The following is a 15,042-nucleotide window of genomic DNA, read 5'->3' as shown; positions in this document are numbered from 1 at the left end:
AAGTTGAATATACTCAGCATAAATAAAGAAAAATTTATTCTGATACTCAGTCTGTTTCCGCTGTTTTCTTTCATATTTGAAAATAGACCCGTTAGCAGTCAATCATTGATATTGCGCTTTATAGCCCGAAAAATACGGTAAACGTTTGGTTCCTGAGCAGAGCGCTGAGGGCAGAGCGCCGTAATATATAAACTGATTACACTGGATGTTATTTGGCAGTAAAGCTGCATATTTATGCTGAATTCATCACAAAGTAAAAGCATTCTTCAGTAAGCAGACATAGCAACTAGAGAACAGTCATGTATCTGCACATTAACGTGGTTGCATGTGTCCTCCGAGCTGTAAATACACCAATAAGGCAGCTAATGCTAATGCTAATGCTAATGCTAATGCTAAGCTTCCTCGTGGTAAATATGCAGCTTAACTCACTTTTCTCCACACTTACTCTTTTCTCCGGGATCCCACAGGCAGCTACATTAAGTTTGTCCAACATTATTTATCCGATAACTGTTATTCTTTCATAAATTAACCCTTTAAACACTTGATATCGAAAGGCTGCAGCTTAAAAATGGTCAGAGATTAAAAGGGAAACTGATGACATCACTGCATGGCGGCCTCTTGGATTCCACAACTCGTTGTGAACATTGGATTTTGGACACATTTCTTTCTTTTCTTTGATCCTTTTCTGAATTAATTTCCACAACTATGATGATTCCAAGTTCTGATCTTTGTTCATGTTTGTTTGTCATTTTATCCACATGTCCAGACATCATCAGTTAGGAACAGGGACAACAGCTCAGCCTTTGTCTAATCTCCTCGATAGCCAACAGACTCATTTAGTGTCTGGTCTTGTTAAATACTTTTAACGGGACTTCTTCCATATAAACACTTGAGCTAATGGCCGTCACTGATAACGGCGTTTAGTTTCATTCACTTCATCATCAATTTAGTGAAAAATTTCATTGTGAAGACACCTTAATACAAGCGTATAATTCATAATTCACTCGTCACGTGTTAGTGAGTAGAAACCAGCTTTGATGTGTCAAGATGGCAAATAATTCACTCAAGTAAAAAGATGTTTAATCGAATCCGTTCTCATCTTTCCATTGACTTTATGTGTAATCACATCCAACTAGACTTTATATTTCATTGGCAGCTTCATTTAAGCTTTTATCAAGTCACACAAGCAGCAAAGACAATCAATAGAACAAGAAAACCAAAGCACGATTACAGACTAACTTGATATTGAAAATAAACTGATTTTCATGTTGTACGGGCACTTGAACCCTGACGCAAGCTTCTATCTTCTTCTCCCGTTGACCATAAATCGATCATTAACTGCGAAGCGTTTGACAAAATAGACTAAATATGAAAGTGTTTCCGATCGGTTCTCCTGGTTAAAGAACACTTCTCTCTGGGTGTGTTCGATTCCTTCTTTTAGCACAATGACAGGTTGCTGTTAAGATACATCAATAACCTTTAATTATTGTTATTTCAGAATATTTTTTATGGAAATCCTCAGGATTGAAGGGTGTTTTGTGCAATCGATTTCATCTAAAATCTAAGGTTAAGGTGCTATTTCTGTCAATAAAAGGTTAATTGGCAGTGAAAATTAACAAATCTGGTGAATAACTAAAGAATCCGTCGACTGGCAGAGAACCTCAACTGTGAAGCACGGTAGTGGAAGTGTTATGGTTTGAGTTGTTTCGCTGATTGATTGATTTAACTTGGACTCCTGCGTCATACCCACCATCTGAAAGTTGAAGCAAATCCACCGAATTACTTAAAAAAAGATTAAATGCTCAGTTAAAGCCCAGATTTGAACCCCTCCTGAAATGTTTTGGGCCCAGATTCAGAAACACAGCTGGTTCTGCTCCCCGAATGTTTTAACATCACACTGCCTGTCGGCTCCAGCCTTCCTCCACCGCAGAGTTTAAGTGTAATGTGACTCTTCATTGATTTCTTTGGAGGGCAGAAAACAGGGTCAGATAGAGAAAATGTTGTTCAAGGACGCCTGAGGTGGATGAATGTTTGTAATCACCCACTCTTAAATCTCGCTGAAGGATTGTGGCTGAAAGTCCTCATGAAGAAACTCTCAATTTCTCAGAATCTGCGTTAATTCCAAAGAATTAGCTCATCTAATGTCTAATGTCTCAGGCTAAATTGGATGAATCCTAACATGCAGTCACAGCTGAATGAGTTAAGAGCTGCTGAACACAAGCACAACCCTCTGCTTGCTGTGTGGCATTTTGCTTTGAGCCCAGGCTTAATTGGCAGTTTGGTTCGTTAAAATGACTCAGCAGTAAAATCAGCTGCGATCAGCTAATTTTTATTCTTTTAATTCCATTATTAACTTGATCAAAAGTGCAAAGACTTTATTGGTGAAATAAATCTCTAGTGTCAGAATAATACATCTGAAAGGAGAATTTTAATTATTTTAGACTTGTTGGAAGCTGATTGGATTTAAAAGGAGGATAACACTAGAACTGATTAAACTTAGCAGTGTGTAGATTAAGTGACATCTAGTGGGGAAGTTGTGAATAGCATCCAACTATCATTCCTCGTCTCAGAGGGAAAAATAAACTAGATAAAGAAAGTTAATCTTCAAAACTCTGTCACATGGTTCTCTCGACAAGACCAAAGTTATCTGCCGTTGCTGTTGTTGTTACTTTGAGTCTTAAATATATTTTTCTGCTAAAACGTGGCTTGCTTTGTTTTGGATTGTTGCATAAATAAGCATCTTATATATTTGCATAAAGCAAGTATTTGTCTGCTCCTGTGTTGATAAGAGTATCAACAAATAGCCCATTAAGGTGCATTTTGTACGTATAGAAAAAGTTAAAATATTATGCAATTAACTTTTAGATTAGATTAGAGTAGATTAGATTACATAGAGTTAACTATGGATAATCATGCGATTAATAGTGATTAGATCATTTAACAGCGAACCAAGAGTGACAATCCTATGTTGATAAGAATAGAAAAAGTTAAAATATTATGCAATTAATGTTTAGAATATATTAGATTAGATTAGAGTAGATTAGATTAGATTAGATTAGATTAGATTAGATTAGATTAGATTATATAGAGTTAACTATGGATAATCATGCGATTAATCGTGATTAGATATTTTAACAGTGAACCAAGAGTGACAATCCTATGTTGATAAGAATAGAAAAAGTTCAAATATTATGCAATTAATGTTTAGAATATATTAGATTAGATTAGATTAGAGTAGATTAGATTAGATTAGATTAGATTACATAGAGTTAACTATGGACAATCATGCGATTAATCGTGATTAGATATTTTAACAGTGAACCAAGAGTGACAATCCTATGCTGATAAGAGTAGAAAAAGTTCAAATATTATGCAATTAATCTTTAGAATATATTAGATTAGATTAGAGTAGATTAGATTAGATTAGATTAGATTACATAGCGTTAGCTATGGACAATCACGCGATTAATCGTGTTTAGATCATTTAACAGCGAACCAAGGGTGACATTCAATGTGCCTATGTGTAGGTGTATATATATATATATATATATATGTATATATATATGGCTGATTGATTGATATAATTTATTTAAGGCATGTAAACATGCATGTATGTAAACAATGTGACCATAAAACAGCACAACATAGCTTTGTTGGTCTTCAGAATAAGTTTTAAATCAGACAAATTGTGTTGAATCTGTTAAATGCAAGTGCTAGCAGACTAAGAGCTTGATCAACCCACATATTACACATGCTGAAAATTAGCATGAAAAACATTTATATCAAAGGTTTTGATGAAAAGAATGAATCGGAGTGGTCCTAGGGCAGACCCCTGTGGGACACCCTGGGTCACCCCACGTAGCCTGATAAGTAGTTTTCAAACCAGCGGACTGTATAAGAGTCCCACACTGAGAAGTTTTTACTTCAGTAAGACACAATCCACAGATGTTTTATGTAGGCCAATAAAAGGATGGACATTAAAGCTCGTTGTCCAGATATTCAATAAAATCATAATACTGTTTATTGCCTCGTTAAGCTTTGTTAAGGAGAAAATTGGCAATATTTTCAGCTGTCTAAGTATGCAGTTGCTTTTTTTTATGTAATCAGGTAAAGAAGCAATCAGCCACAAGACAACTGTGTCAGACAGTCAGTGGGTCACGTCGTCCTTAAGCCACTGTGTGCTCCAGAAAATGCGAATAATGAGCTACAGTCACAACAGGTGAAATGAGCGGCAGCTTGGGTGGGCGGCTTGATTCTCCTCTGTCAGAATGACGGCTAACAGATGAGAAAACACCAACAAGATGCAGCCTCATTTTCACCATCATTCGACATCTTTCCCCCTCCTTCTTCTTGGTTTCTCTGCTCTGTTGTCTTTTTGCTGTTCAGGGTTAACAAGGTGGATAAAAGAGGCCTCTGCAGTCAGTGTGTTTCTCACATGTATTGATAAATGCTGGCTTCAAGTGTCAGTTAGAGATTTGTGAGATCAAAGAGGGTTAATGTGGGTTAATGCGAGCTCTATATATCTGTTTGCTCTTATTCACTGTAGGTAGTTGTTTGATGATCAATTTGGAGGGGATACGCCTCCTCTCACTTCTGCTCGCATATTTTTCCCATTGCAACCCCTTCCTTTTGCTTCTTCTCATCCTCCTCGGGCTTCCTTGTCTGGTCTCAATCTCCCTCCTTTCATGCCCAGCCTCTTTCTGCTCTCATTAAGCTTGCTCAGCAGTAACTGGAACTGACAACTCGGAAGATTCCCAACACACACACACCAGCTACAGAGTCATGACTAAAAAGACAGAAAGGAAGCCGGATCATGGACAGAAACATGGCTTTTTGCTCTTGTGCTGTAGAGAGATTTCTCAATTGAGACGTATCAGAATTCATCAGCTTTTGCAACCTATTTAGCTTTTGACCTCATTAAGAAGAAGCCCATAATCTTTGGTTATATTGTCCCACATGTCATGTGATTTATCTTTTTATTTGGTGGAAGCTCTAAGAATACCTAGTGCAGAGATAGCATGTACATTCCTATCCTTTAATTTGTCTTACAGCTTATCAGAGTCATAATGTGACTCCCCGGCTGAGATTTATATCCTCTGCTTTAATATTCCGAAGCGACACCGGAGCCTTAATGTATTCAAAGCTTTTCCAGTGCCCATTCCCTGAATATGCAAAGGTCACACCTCCCCAAATAATTCTAGTCTTACAACAAACCCTGTGCATGTAAAGTGAGATATAAAGTGGCGATGCAGGCGAGTCAAAGTCATACTGCGAACACCGGGATCTGCTGCAGTGGGAAGATGATATCTTGTTTGTTGGAGTGCACCATGCTGTTTAGGCTGGTGGAGGTTACATCACAGTCTCTCTTGTTGCAGGGGAATTTGGAAAAATAGTTTTTATTAGTCGGTTTATGTTGCGGTTTGACCCTGAACCAAAAAGTCCAGCCCATGCCTGAGCTTCAAACGATCCGAGATCTTCCAGTTTCTGTTAGCGCTCGTTAGCGCTCGTTAGCGCTCCTTGTTTTTCCACGTGTGGGTTAATGTTTAATCTGCAGCAGCTTCTGTGAAATGTATCTTTTTACCGGGTTTATTACTTCATGGATTAGTTATCGCGCTGTGATTTATTCATGATACAGAAACAATGAAAAGAACATATCAGGCAGAGGCTCAGAGGAAGACTCTCTGAAATGCTGAGGTCAAATCTGTCTCAGCTGGTTTTTCCACAGTTTTTTCCCCCTTTTGATTAAGCCTCACTCTTATTTTCTATTCTGTATCAGCCAGTGGATCTTTAATCTTTTAAGTGACTTACGAGTTGCACATCTCACAAGTGTGCTGATGTCATCCTTTTTATCCAAACAGAAGATGTAGCTCGAGTAACCTGCAGACTGTATCATTAGCAGCCACCAATGAACAACCTAAACACTGTGTGAAGACGTTTTTTGCAGCTCAGTCCTTTCTGACTTCAGTTTTAACCTCAGGTGGTCCTTTATTTTGAATAAATTCTAAGTCGGGATGCACAGCTACATCATTCATACTTAATTATCTGCTGATATTCAGCCTGTTGACTGCAGCTGGCTTATAGATAGCTGATTAATTTCTTCTTTGTCTGGTTTGGCCATGTAAGCGCTGAAAAGTCATTGAGTTGGAAATGGTTTAACTGCCTAAAAAAGTTTTGAAAATGTTACTATTGTTATTGTTATTACTCCAAAATGATTCAGCTATGTTTCATTATGCATCTTTCATTGATTCTCTTGCATTAAAAGGAATTTACATGACAAAAACAATCAGTTTTTCTTAGTTTTCCTGTCAAAATGACGTACAAGAACGTTGAAATTCTGTCATTATCTGCAGTTATCCAATCAAATGTCCGTGTAATCTCTTTTTTCTTTATTTCTCTGGATGACTACCGTCAAACCTTCGATATGGATTTGTCCATTTTTGCAGTCATCCATTGCTAGCGTTAGTTTTCCTGCAGATATCACAGATTATTTGGGCATTTTCCCTCCTCATCCCTGGGAACTCCTGCTCAGGCTGAACCCAGTGATCCGTCTCAGCTGCTGATGTTTTCCAGTGGTTGTAATAAGTTATAGCAGAACAACACATAGGCTGAAGCTAAACTACATGAATATGCAGTCATTTTCAAAAGGAAAAGGCTGAAATGACATGTTTGGAGGGTAAAGTTTGGGGTTAAAGTTAGTTTCAGTGGTCAAATTCACATGTAAATTAGTAGAAATGTGCATAAACTGACATACACTGATTATATCTTGCCTATCACAGTGTTTGTTAAGTCAACAGTGGTTATTTATCCTGAATGAACAGAGATAACATTTAATCTGCAGAGGACAGCCAAAGCCTGCATCTTTGCTTCTGAGAATAATACTTTCACTTAAAGTTTGGTCTGTATGGAGTGAGGTTCAACCAATAAAACTGTAAAGATGCACCTCCCCGGTGTCACCTTGGTCAGTATTAGCTGGTGTGTTCAGGACATTTTCGCTCACATAATGACGTTAAACTGCTGCGTTGCACAGCTGATAATCAAACTGAGAGTGCTGCCATTCACAAACTGATAATAAAACCCGGTGTCTTATTGCAGGTTTACAGGTTTTATTGATTTGTTTGCAATTTGCTTTGAAATTTAGGATTGATTTCCATCTTTAAACTCAAAGTCAGAGTAAGCCTTCGCTGTCATCTTGACAAGGACATTAAATATGCAAAGAAAAGAGTAAAAAAATGATATAAATCTACTGGAGACACGTCCTTTTTCTCTCCACACTGTCCACTGTAATTAGGACTTAGGTGAGGAGACAGAAAAGAGCCCAAAGCCACTTACAATATGCTCATCAACCCTCTGCTGTCTCAACACAAAGCTTCCAGCTACACATTCACGTAAGCAAAAATTACATATGCACAAGCTCGCTCGAGCAAAGTCGCACACAATCAAGGCTGCAGGATATTGACAGAAAGGACATATTTGCTGCTGAATATTGAATCTCAGAAATGAATGGCAGCTCATTTTTACAGCTCTTCATACTTTCATCTTAGCACCAAAGTGTTAAAAACATGTTCTGAGTTTAAAAAGGAAAGTCATTGTCCTCCATCGATTCAAAATGAATGAAAGCAAATCTAAAACGTCTGTCCGTCTGTCTGTCTGTGTGAGTGGCAGCATTTCAGCCTCATTTGTCCTCCTCACGGAGCTCCAGCTCGACTGATAGCCGTGTTTATGAAATGTAAAGTGGAACTAACGTAAAAGGATCTTTGTAGGTCAGGAGGAGTCTAATCAGAAGTCCACACAAGGCAGGAAAAGACAGACAGGAGAGCACCAGGCAATGATATTCAGACGCCTCGTTCTCAACAGGCTGCTGATCTGCTGCCAAAATATGCAGTTGTGTAAAATCCAGGGTCATGTGGCATTAACCGACTTCTTCATCTAATTCTAATGGCTGCCTGTCGAAGCTGTTATCAGAGGCTGTTCAGGACCTCCCAACCACCCTGTGAGGATGCCCTGCTTTCTCTTGCCTAAAGAAATATGTAAAACCACAGCAGGAGTGATGGACCTGTGCCATGCTGCTTTCAGAAAAGACCAGAGAAGGATGGCTCACTTTCCAGCACTGGACTGGTTTCAATTAATCCTCGTAGCTTTCAGCATCTGGAGGTTGAATTTCGCCAGCTGGTCTGTCGATGCTCGTTTGACCATATTTGCAGAGGTTTGATTTTTCAGGCTGTAAAAGTCCAGGTGCATGAAAGAGACTAGTTGGAAAAAGTCCTCAAATATGCTCCAAATGTCACGGTGTCCTCTGTGGATTGGTGCTTTAAATAGGGCAAAATTAAGACTACTAAAGGCTGGCATATAGGTCATATCAGTCACCAACAAAAGATTATCACATTACCTCCAGAGGCTCGGTCCTCTCGTCTCCAAGCTGCACATACTCCCTTTAATACGTAGCTACATGCCAACAACATCCAACTGTGTGTGCCTGACCTCATCCGCCTAAAAGACAAAAACCTGGCTGCCTAAAAACCTTCTAAAACTGGGCTTTAATGCGTGTTTTCTGATCTAATATGTCAGAAAGATCTCCAGATGCTCAAAGTAAATTGAGTCTGACTGGTGGCAGCATCAAGGCCAGTCGGATCAAACAGCTGTAAGGGCTCTCTGAGGGTTGTGAGGACTGGGGAGCTCCCTAAAAGGCAACTTTAACAAACTATTCTCTGCCTGCATTGGCACCACAGACAGCCATGTTACTCCAGCTGTGTTGGAGGCTAATGTTTACCAAAGATTACTAAATTAGTCACAATAACTGCAGGTTTACAACACAGATGATAGACCAACCGTAGGAGATGTGGACAGTTCTCGGCCTCCTTATGATCTCCCCCATCTACCACAGCAGGTTCTTGCTTGCAATTGGACGGGCTGAAACAGTTGCCATCGGAAAACAGGCTCCCAGTGGTCAATTTACCCGTCAAGACGTTGCGGTTCCAAGCAACCGGTCTGGCACAAGTGCTTAGACTAAACAGTCCCTCCAACAGATTTGTGTCTAAGATAATGGAAACTCTCGGTCTCCTTGCTTCTTTTGATAAATCTTCTATCAGGAACCTTGGGGCAGCCTTTGACTCAGCTTAGACGTTGGATGCTCATGCCCAGGGTTGCTAAGGGGCAGAAAATTCCCATTAAATTTCAAGGGGGAAAAAAAGAAACGCTCCATGGGAACTTCAGCTCTGGAATTATGGAAATATTCCAAATATTCTGGATCACTTACACAGAAACAAAGACTCTCCAGCAACATTAGCTGGCGTGAAATGCCTCCACACATGGCATTTCTGCTGAATAAGATGACAGAAAACGTGTGAAACAACCCCACTAATGCACTGATATTTAGGGAATCAGCTGAAGAAATGGAAAACCTGATGCTGTGTAAAATTTAATGTGGTTACAGAAAACCGTCTGGAAGGAGGCAGAAGAAACGGCGCCAATGAAATGCTGCGAGCTAGCTTACATTTAGCATATCTGGTTTTAGCTAGCTCCTGCATGAATACATTTTGATTTAAAAGCTGCTAGTTAGACTTTAACACCAGAGATCAAATATATCCACCTCATGATATAATCAAAAGTTACTTGATTTTATGTCTTTTGGCTCAAATGTGCAGCTGCAATAGTCTCATCTGTCTCAGGAATAACTACATTAGCATCAAATCAAGAAATATCTTTTATACCAATATATATATATTCCACTTTGAAATTTTCCAGTTTATTTGCATAAATTCCAAACTCTCGGGCCAAAACTCTTGTTTTTATCACTGAGGAAATATTGCAAAGTTAAGTCCCATCGTGTCGCGCTCTGAGCTGGAAGTTATTGGTGCATTTGTTTGATCCCGTCTGTGAAACGCCTGCAGGTCGTTTCGAAGGCTCCTCCGAGTGCTCATTCAGCTGCTTCGGCCACTTTAAGATCCTGGTTTGGACTTTTAAAGCTCTGCATGGACACATCGGAGAACTTTTCCATCCCGGCAGCCCGGCAGGTCCCCGAGGTCATGTGATCAGGACCTGCTGGCTGTGCATCATACAAGGCTGAGAACTAAAGGAGGCAGAGCCATGGCAACAGTGCCCCCCCACCGACTCTGGAACTCTGTGATCGTTTTATTGTGAAGCACTTTGCTGTGCAAAAAGGGTTTTACTTACCTGCTCGACGGAGTCCATGTCAGGGTGAGTGTTCCCCGTCCTGCAGCTGCAGCCGTCGCCCATTTATCCGAAGCTTAACCTGAACTCAGAGCACCAGGTACTGAAATCATTTAAAACTTTTAAAAATGATCAGATTCAGATGGTTTAAAGGGTTCGCCTCAATCTCCCACACGATCAGAGGGTTTTCTGCATTGATCAGTTCCAGTGTCGTACCCATACATTCACCTTAATGTACGTAATGTACAGCTGCATCACAGACGATTCCCCTCCTTCCTGGAAAGGTCTTACGTGAAAAAAGAAGCCAAAAAGACTCTTTATATGCAGTTCTGTAAGCTACAATTCATATTTCATGCTTTATATACACACCACAACTCTTATAATCAAACACAGAACCACTTTATAACTCATAGATGTCATATCTGATGAGTAAACTTTGTTGTTTTGCTGTTTTTTAAAGGAAAAGTTACCAAAAATGTAGAGTTTTTTGCAGTCTGATTTATTTGGATCTGACTCACAGACAATTCCCCCCCTTCCTGGAAAGGTCTTACGTGAAAAAAGAAGCCAAAAAGACTCTTTATATGCAGTTCTGTAAGCTACAATTCATATTTCATGCTTTATATACACACAACAACTCTTATAATCAAACACAGAACCACTTTATAACTCATAGAAGTCATTTCTGATGAGTAAACATTGTTGTTTTGCTGTTTTTTAAGGAAAAATGACCAAAAATACAGAGTTTTTTGCAGTCTGATTTATTTGGATCTGGCTCATAGACGATTCCCCTCCTTCCTTGAAAGGTCTTACGTGGAAGAAGAAGCCAAAAAGACTCTTTATATGCAGTTCTGTAAGCTACAATTCATATTTCATGCTTTATATACACATAAAAACTCTTATAATCAAACACAGAACCACTTTATAACTCATAGAAGTCATATCTGATGAGTAAACATTGTTGTTTTGCTGTTTTTTAAAGGAAAAGTTACCAAAAATTTAGAGTTTTTTGCAGTCTGATTTATTTGGATCTGGCTCACAGACAATTCCCCCCCTTCCTGGAAAGGTCTTACGTGAAAAAAGAAGCCAAAAAGACTCTTTATATGCAGTTCTGTAAGCTACAATTCACATTTCATGCTTTATATACACACAAAAACTCTTATAATCAAACACAGAACCACTTTATAACTCATAGAAGTCATTTCTGATGAGTAAACATTGTTGTTTTGCTGTTTTTTAAAGGGAAAGTTACCAAAAATGTAGAGTTTTTTGCAGTCTGATTTATTTGGATCTGGCTCACAGACAATTCCCCTCCTTCCTGGAAAGGTCTTACGTGGAAGAAGAAGCCAAAAAGACTCTTTATATGCAGTTCTGTAAGCTACAATTCATATTTCATGCTTTATATACACACAACAACTCTTATAATGAAACACAGAACCACTTTATAACTCATAGAAGTCATTTCTGATGAGTAAACATTGTTGTTTTGCTGTTTTTTAAGGAAAAATGACCAAAAATACAGAGGTTTTTGCAGGATCTGGCTCACAGACGGTTTTCCATTTGACATCAAACATTTAGCAAAACAAATAGTGAGAAGCAGCGACCTAACGCTGATCCTCATGAAGACATAACCAGGAGTCTTCACACATGTATGCATGCATATTTCAGTGGGGTTAAAGGCCTGTTATGCAGATTAGCTCTGCCTTCCTTTACCACAGTATCAGGGTCACCATTCACAGTTGGAGGGAAGAATATCATTACGCTGAAAAAGCAGCTCTGTAAAGCTCAGCTTTCCTCTGATGTGTGTACCTGTGTGTGTATGCTTTACATCAAAGCCATAGAAGGCTATTAATAGGGCTGCTAATGGACTCTAATGGTAAATAGCCACATCAGCACTCAGCTTTTTGACGGTGAGGTGAATTTATAATGCGGGGAAGTGATAACAAAGCCTAAGTACCCTCTAACTCTCCTTTAATTGTGGTTTATATTGGTGCAATATAAAGTTTTATTTTAACATGGGGACTAACAAGCTTGCGATTCATGATAAGACTCGGGTGGGTGCTAAACTGACCGGCTTGAAATTCTGCTGTGACAGACTTATACTTTACCAGCTCAGCTTATCTGAAGCAGACTCACCAGGAGGCAGAAACAGTTGGTCAGATGCTGACGAGTCACTTTTCTTTCTCACCTTCCCTTCACAGGGAACGCCATCCAAGCCTTTGGGAATGGGACAGATGTCGGGGTGTGGCAGCCGATGTCGCCTGTCCAGACCACCACCACCACCACCACCCCCCACCAAAGAAACCGCGACCGCAGCTCCAACACTGTGGACGGCCACATGAACATCGACCCTGGCATGTACCCCTTCTGTGGCAACGTACAGGTGAGATCAGCGAGATAAGTGGGGTCACAACTGATCTGTGCACACGAAAAGCTGCCATGAACCTGTTAATCTGTTCAGATTAATGGAAATTTATGAGTTAGTGCAGGCTATCGCGCGCATTTGTCTCGTCAGCAGCTGGCATGAAGCTGTTTAACCATGTTGGCTGCCCTGCTGCTGCCCTCCTGCTGCTGCCCTAATGCTGCCCTCCTGCCCTGCTCCTGCTGACCTCCTCCTGCCCTCCTGCTGCCCTAATGCTGCCCTGCTCCTGCCTTGCTCCTGCTGCCCTCCTGCCCTAATGCTGCCCTCCTGCCCTAATGCTGCCCTCCTGCTGCCCTGCTCCTGCTGCCCTCCTCCTGCCCTCCTGCTGCCCTAATGCTGCCCTCCTGCTGCCCTAATGCTGCCCTAATGCTGCCCTCCTGCCTTGCTCCTGCCCTAATGCTGCCCTAATGCTGCCCTGCTCCTGCCCTAATGCTGCCCTCCTGCTGCCCTAATGCTGCCCTAATGCTGCCCTCCTGCCTTGCTCCTGCCCTAATGCTGCCCTAATGCTGCCCTCCTGCCTTGCTCCTGCCCTAATGCTGCCCTCCTGCTGCCCTAATGCTGCCCTAATGCTGCCCTCCTGCTGCCCTAATGCTGCCCTGCTCCTGCCCTAATGCTGCCCTCCTGCCCTAATGCTGCCCTCCTGCTGCCCTAATGCTGCCCTAATGCTGCCCTCCTGCCTTGCTCCTGCCCTAATGCTGCCCTCCTGCCCTAATGCTGCCCTCCTGCTGCCCTCCTGCCCTAATGCTGCCCTCCTGCTGCCCTGCTCCTGCTGCCCTCCTCCTGCCCTCCTGCTGCCCTAATGCTGCCCTCCTGCTGCCCTAATGCTGCCCTAATGCTGCCCTCCTGCCTTGCTCCTGCCCTAATGCTGCCCTAATGCTGCCCTGCTCCTGCCCTAATGCTGCCCTCCTGCTGCCCTAATGCTGCCCTAATGCTGCCCTCCTGCCTTGCTCCTGCCCTAATGCTGCCCTCCTGCTGCCCTAATGCTGCCCTAATGCTGCCCTCCTGCTGCCCTAATGCTGCCTTGCTCCTGCCCTAATGCTGCCCTCCTGCTGCCCTAATGCTGCCCTAATGCTGCCCTCCTGCTGCCCTAATGCTGCCCTCCTGCCCTAATGCTGCCCTCCTGCTGCCCTAATGCTGCCCTCCTGCTGCCCTAATGCTGCCCTCCTGCTGCCCTAATGCTGCCCTCCTGCCTTGCTCCTGCCCTAATGCTGCCCTCCTGCCCTGCTCCTGCCCTGCTCCTGCCCTCCTGCTGCCCTAATGCTGCCCTAATGCTGCCCTCCTGCCTTGCTCCTGCCACGAAAAGAAATCTTTGAAGTATTTAAAGATACTTTAAAGATCTGTTTATCTGTTTCTGTGGTTCGCTGCACCGCCTTTTCATCACTTTTTTATCTCCTGTACCTTCAGAATACAACATCTGACGAATCAGGCTGATGTTGTGCCATAATTCAGCTGTTCTCTAATTCTAATTCAGGCTTGAAATGATTTGAGTCGTCTCTTTCTGTGTTATTCTTTCTACTTCAAACCAAAAGATCTTTGTGACCTAAATCAAACCTGAGGGTTCGAGTTCTTTTTCTGAGCCGGAATCAGACGAAGGACCAGTCATCTGTCTTTGTCATGAGTAAAAACAACGCCATTTTGTTTTGGAAGCACATTATTTATGTACAGTACTGTACAAGAGTCCTGATTTCTTCCAATTTGTCTTCCAAGCAGCCAGACTCTCTGTAATCTTTGATAGTGGTCCTGAGTTCTCCAGGTTTCTGAAGGTCTTTCAAAGTCTTTCTTCGGACATTTTCTACTTTTTCACTCCAGTCCAGGAATGTTTTTTCTCTGTTAAGCCACTTAACTCTGACCTTTGAACCATTCAGGCAGAAAAAAGGCTCCTAACTCAAGGGATGAACCAGTGTTGTGTCGACACAGAACAGACAACTTAGCAAAGAAGCCATTTTAAACTGGATCTTTAGGCACTTTGTCACAAAGACACATCATTTTTCCCATTTCTTTAGCTGCATCTATGAAAAACAGCAAAGAAAACACAGTTTGACAGACAGAAAATAGGATTTCTGCAGCAACAAGGTGATTCCCAAAGAGCTATTAGCTGAAAACTTGGCATATCTCAGCATGGTGTGCAGTGTGTCCTTAAAACATTTGAGGAAACTGGACAAGTGGAGGACAAAAGAAGAAGTGTCAGGCCTAAAAAACTATCTACAGCAGATGAACAGGATCTGAAAGTGATGTCCTTAAGAAAGAGGAAAAAATCCAGCTGTGACCTGACAGGACCTGAGAGATGCATCTGGACCTTCAGCTGATCCATCTACTGTTGGCCCAAGCCTCATCAGAAATGGTCTCCATGGAAGGGTGGCTGTCAAGAAGCCGTTCTTAAGGAAGGGAAACAGGGAGAAAAGGCTGAGCTGTGCCAAATGACACAAGAAGTGGACTGAAAATCAGTGGCAACAGGT

The 15,042-nt window shown here is 41.5% G+C and overlaps 1 protein-coding gene across 2 annotated transcripts in view; it reads left to right on the top strand.

Moving 5' to 3' along the window:
- gfra1a (gdnf family receptor alpha 1a) overlaps nt 1-15,042 on the top strand; it is a 116,134-nt gene that overhangs the window by 85,394 nt on the left and 15,698 nt on the right. For both annotated transcript variants that reach the window (XM_072390535.1, XM_072390534.1), the window contains one exon: nt 12,366-12,547. In XM_072390535.1, coding sequence (XP_072246636.1) covers nt 12,366-12,547 — 182 coding nt within the window. The remainder of the gene's footprint in view (nt 1-12,365; nt 12,548-15,042) is intronic.

Source organism: Leuresthes tenuis, unplaced genomic scaffold (genome assembly GCF_036924035.1).
Source record: "Leuresthes tenuis unplaced genomic scaffold, fLeuTen1.0.hap1 SCAF_8, whole genome shotgun sequence".
Classification (NCBI taxonomy): domain Eukaryota; kingdom Metazoa; phylum Chordata; class Actinopteri; order Atheriniformes; family Atherinopsidae; genus Leuresthes; species Leuresthes tenuis.
The sequence above is the reverse complement of the archived record's forward strand: the minus strand, read 5'-3'. Positions and strand labels throughout refer to the sequence as shown.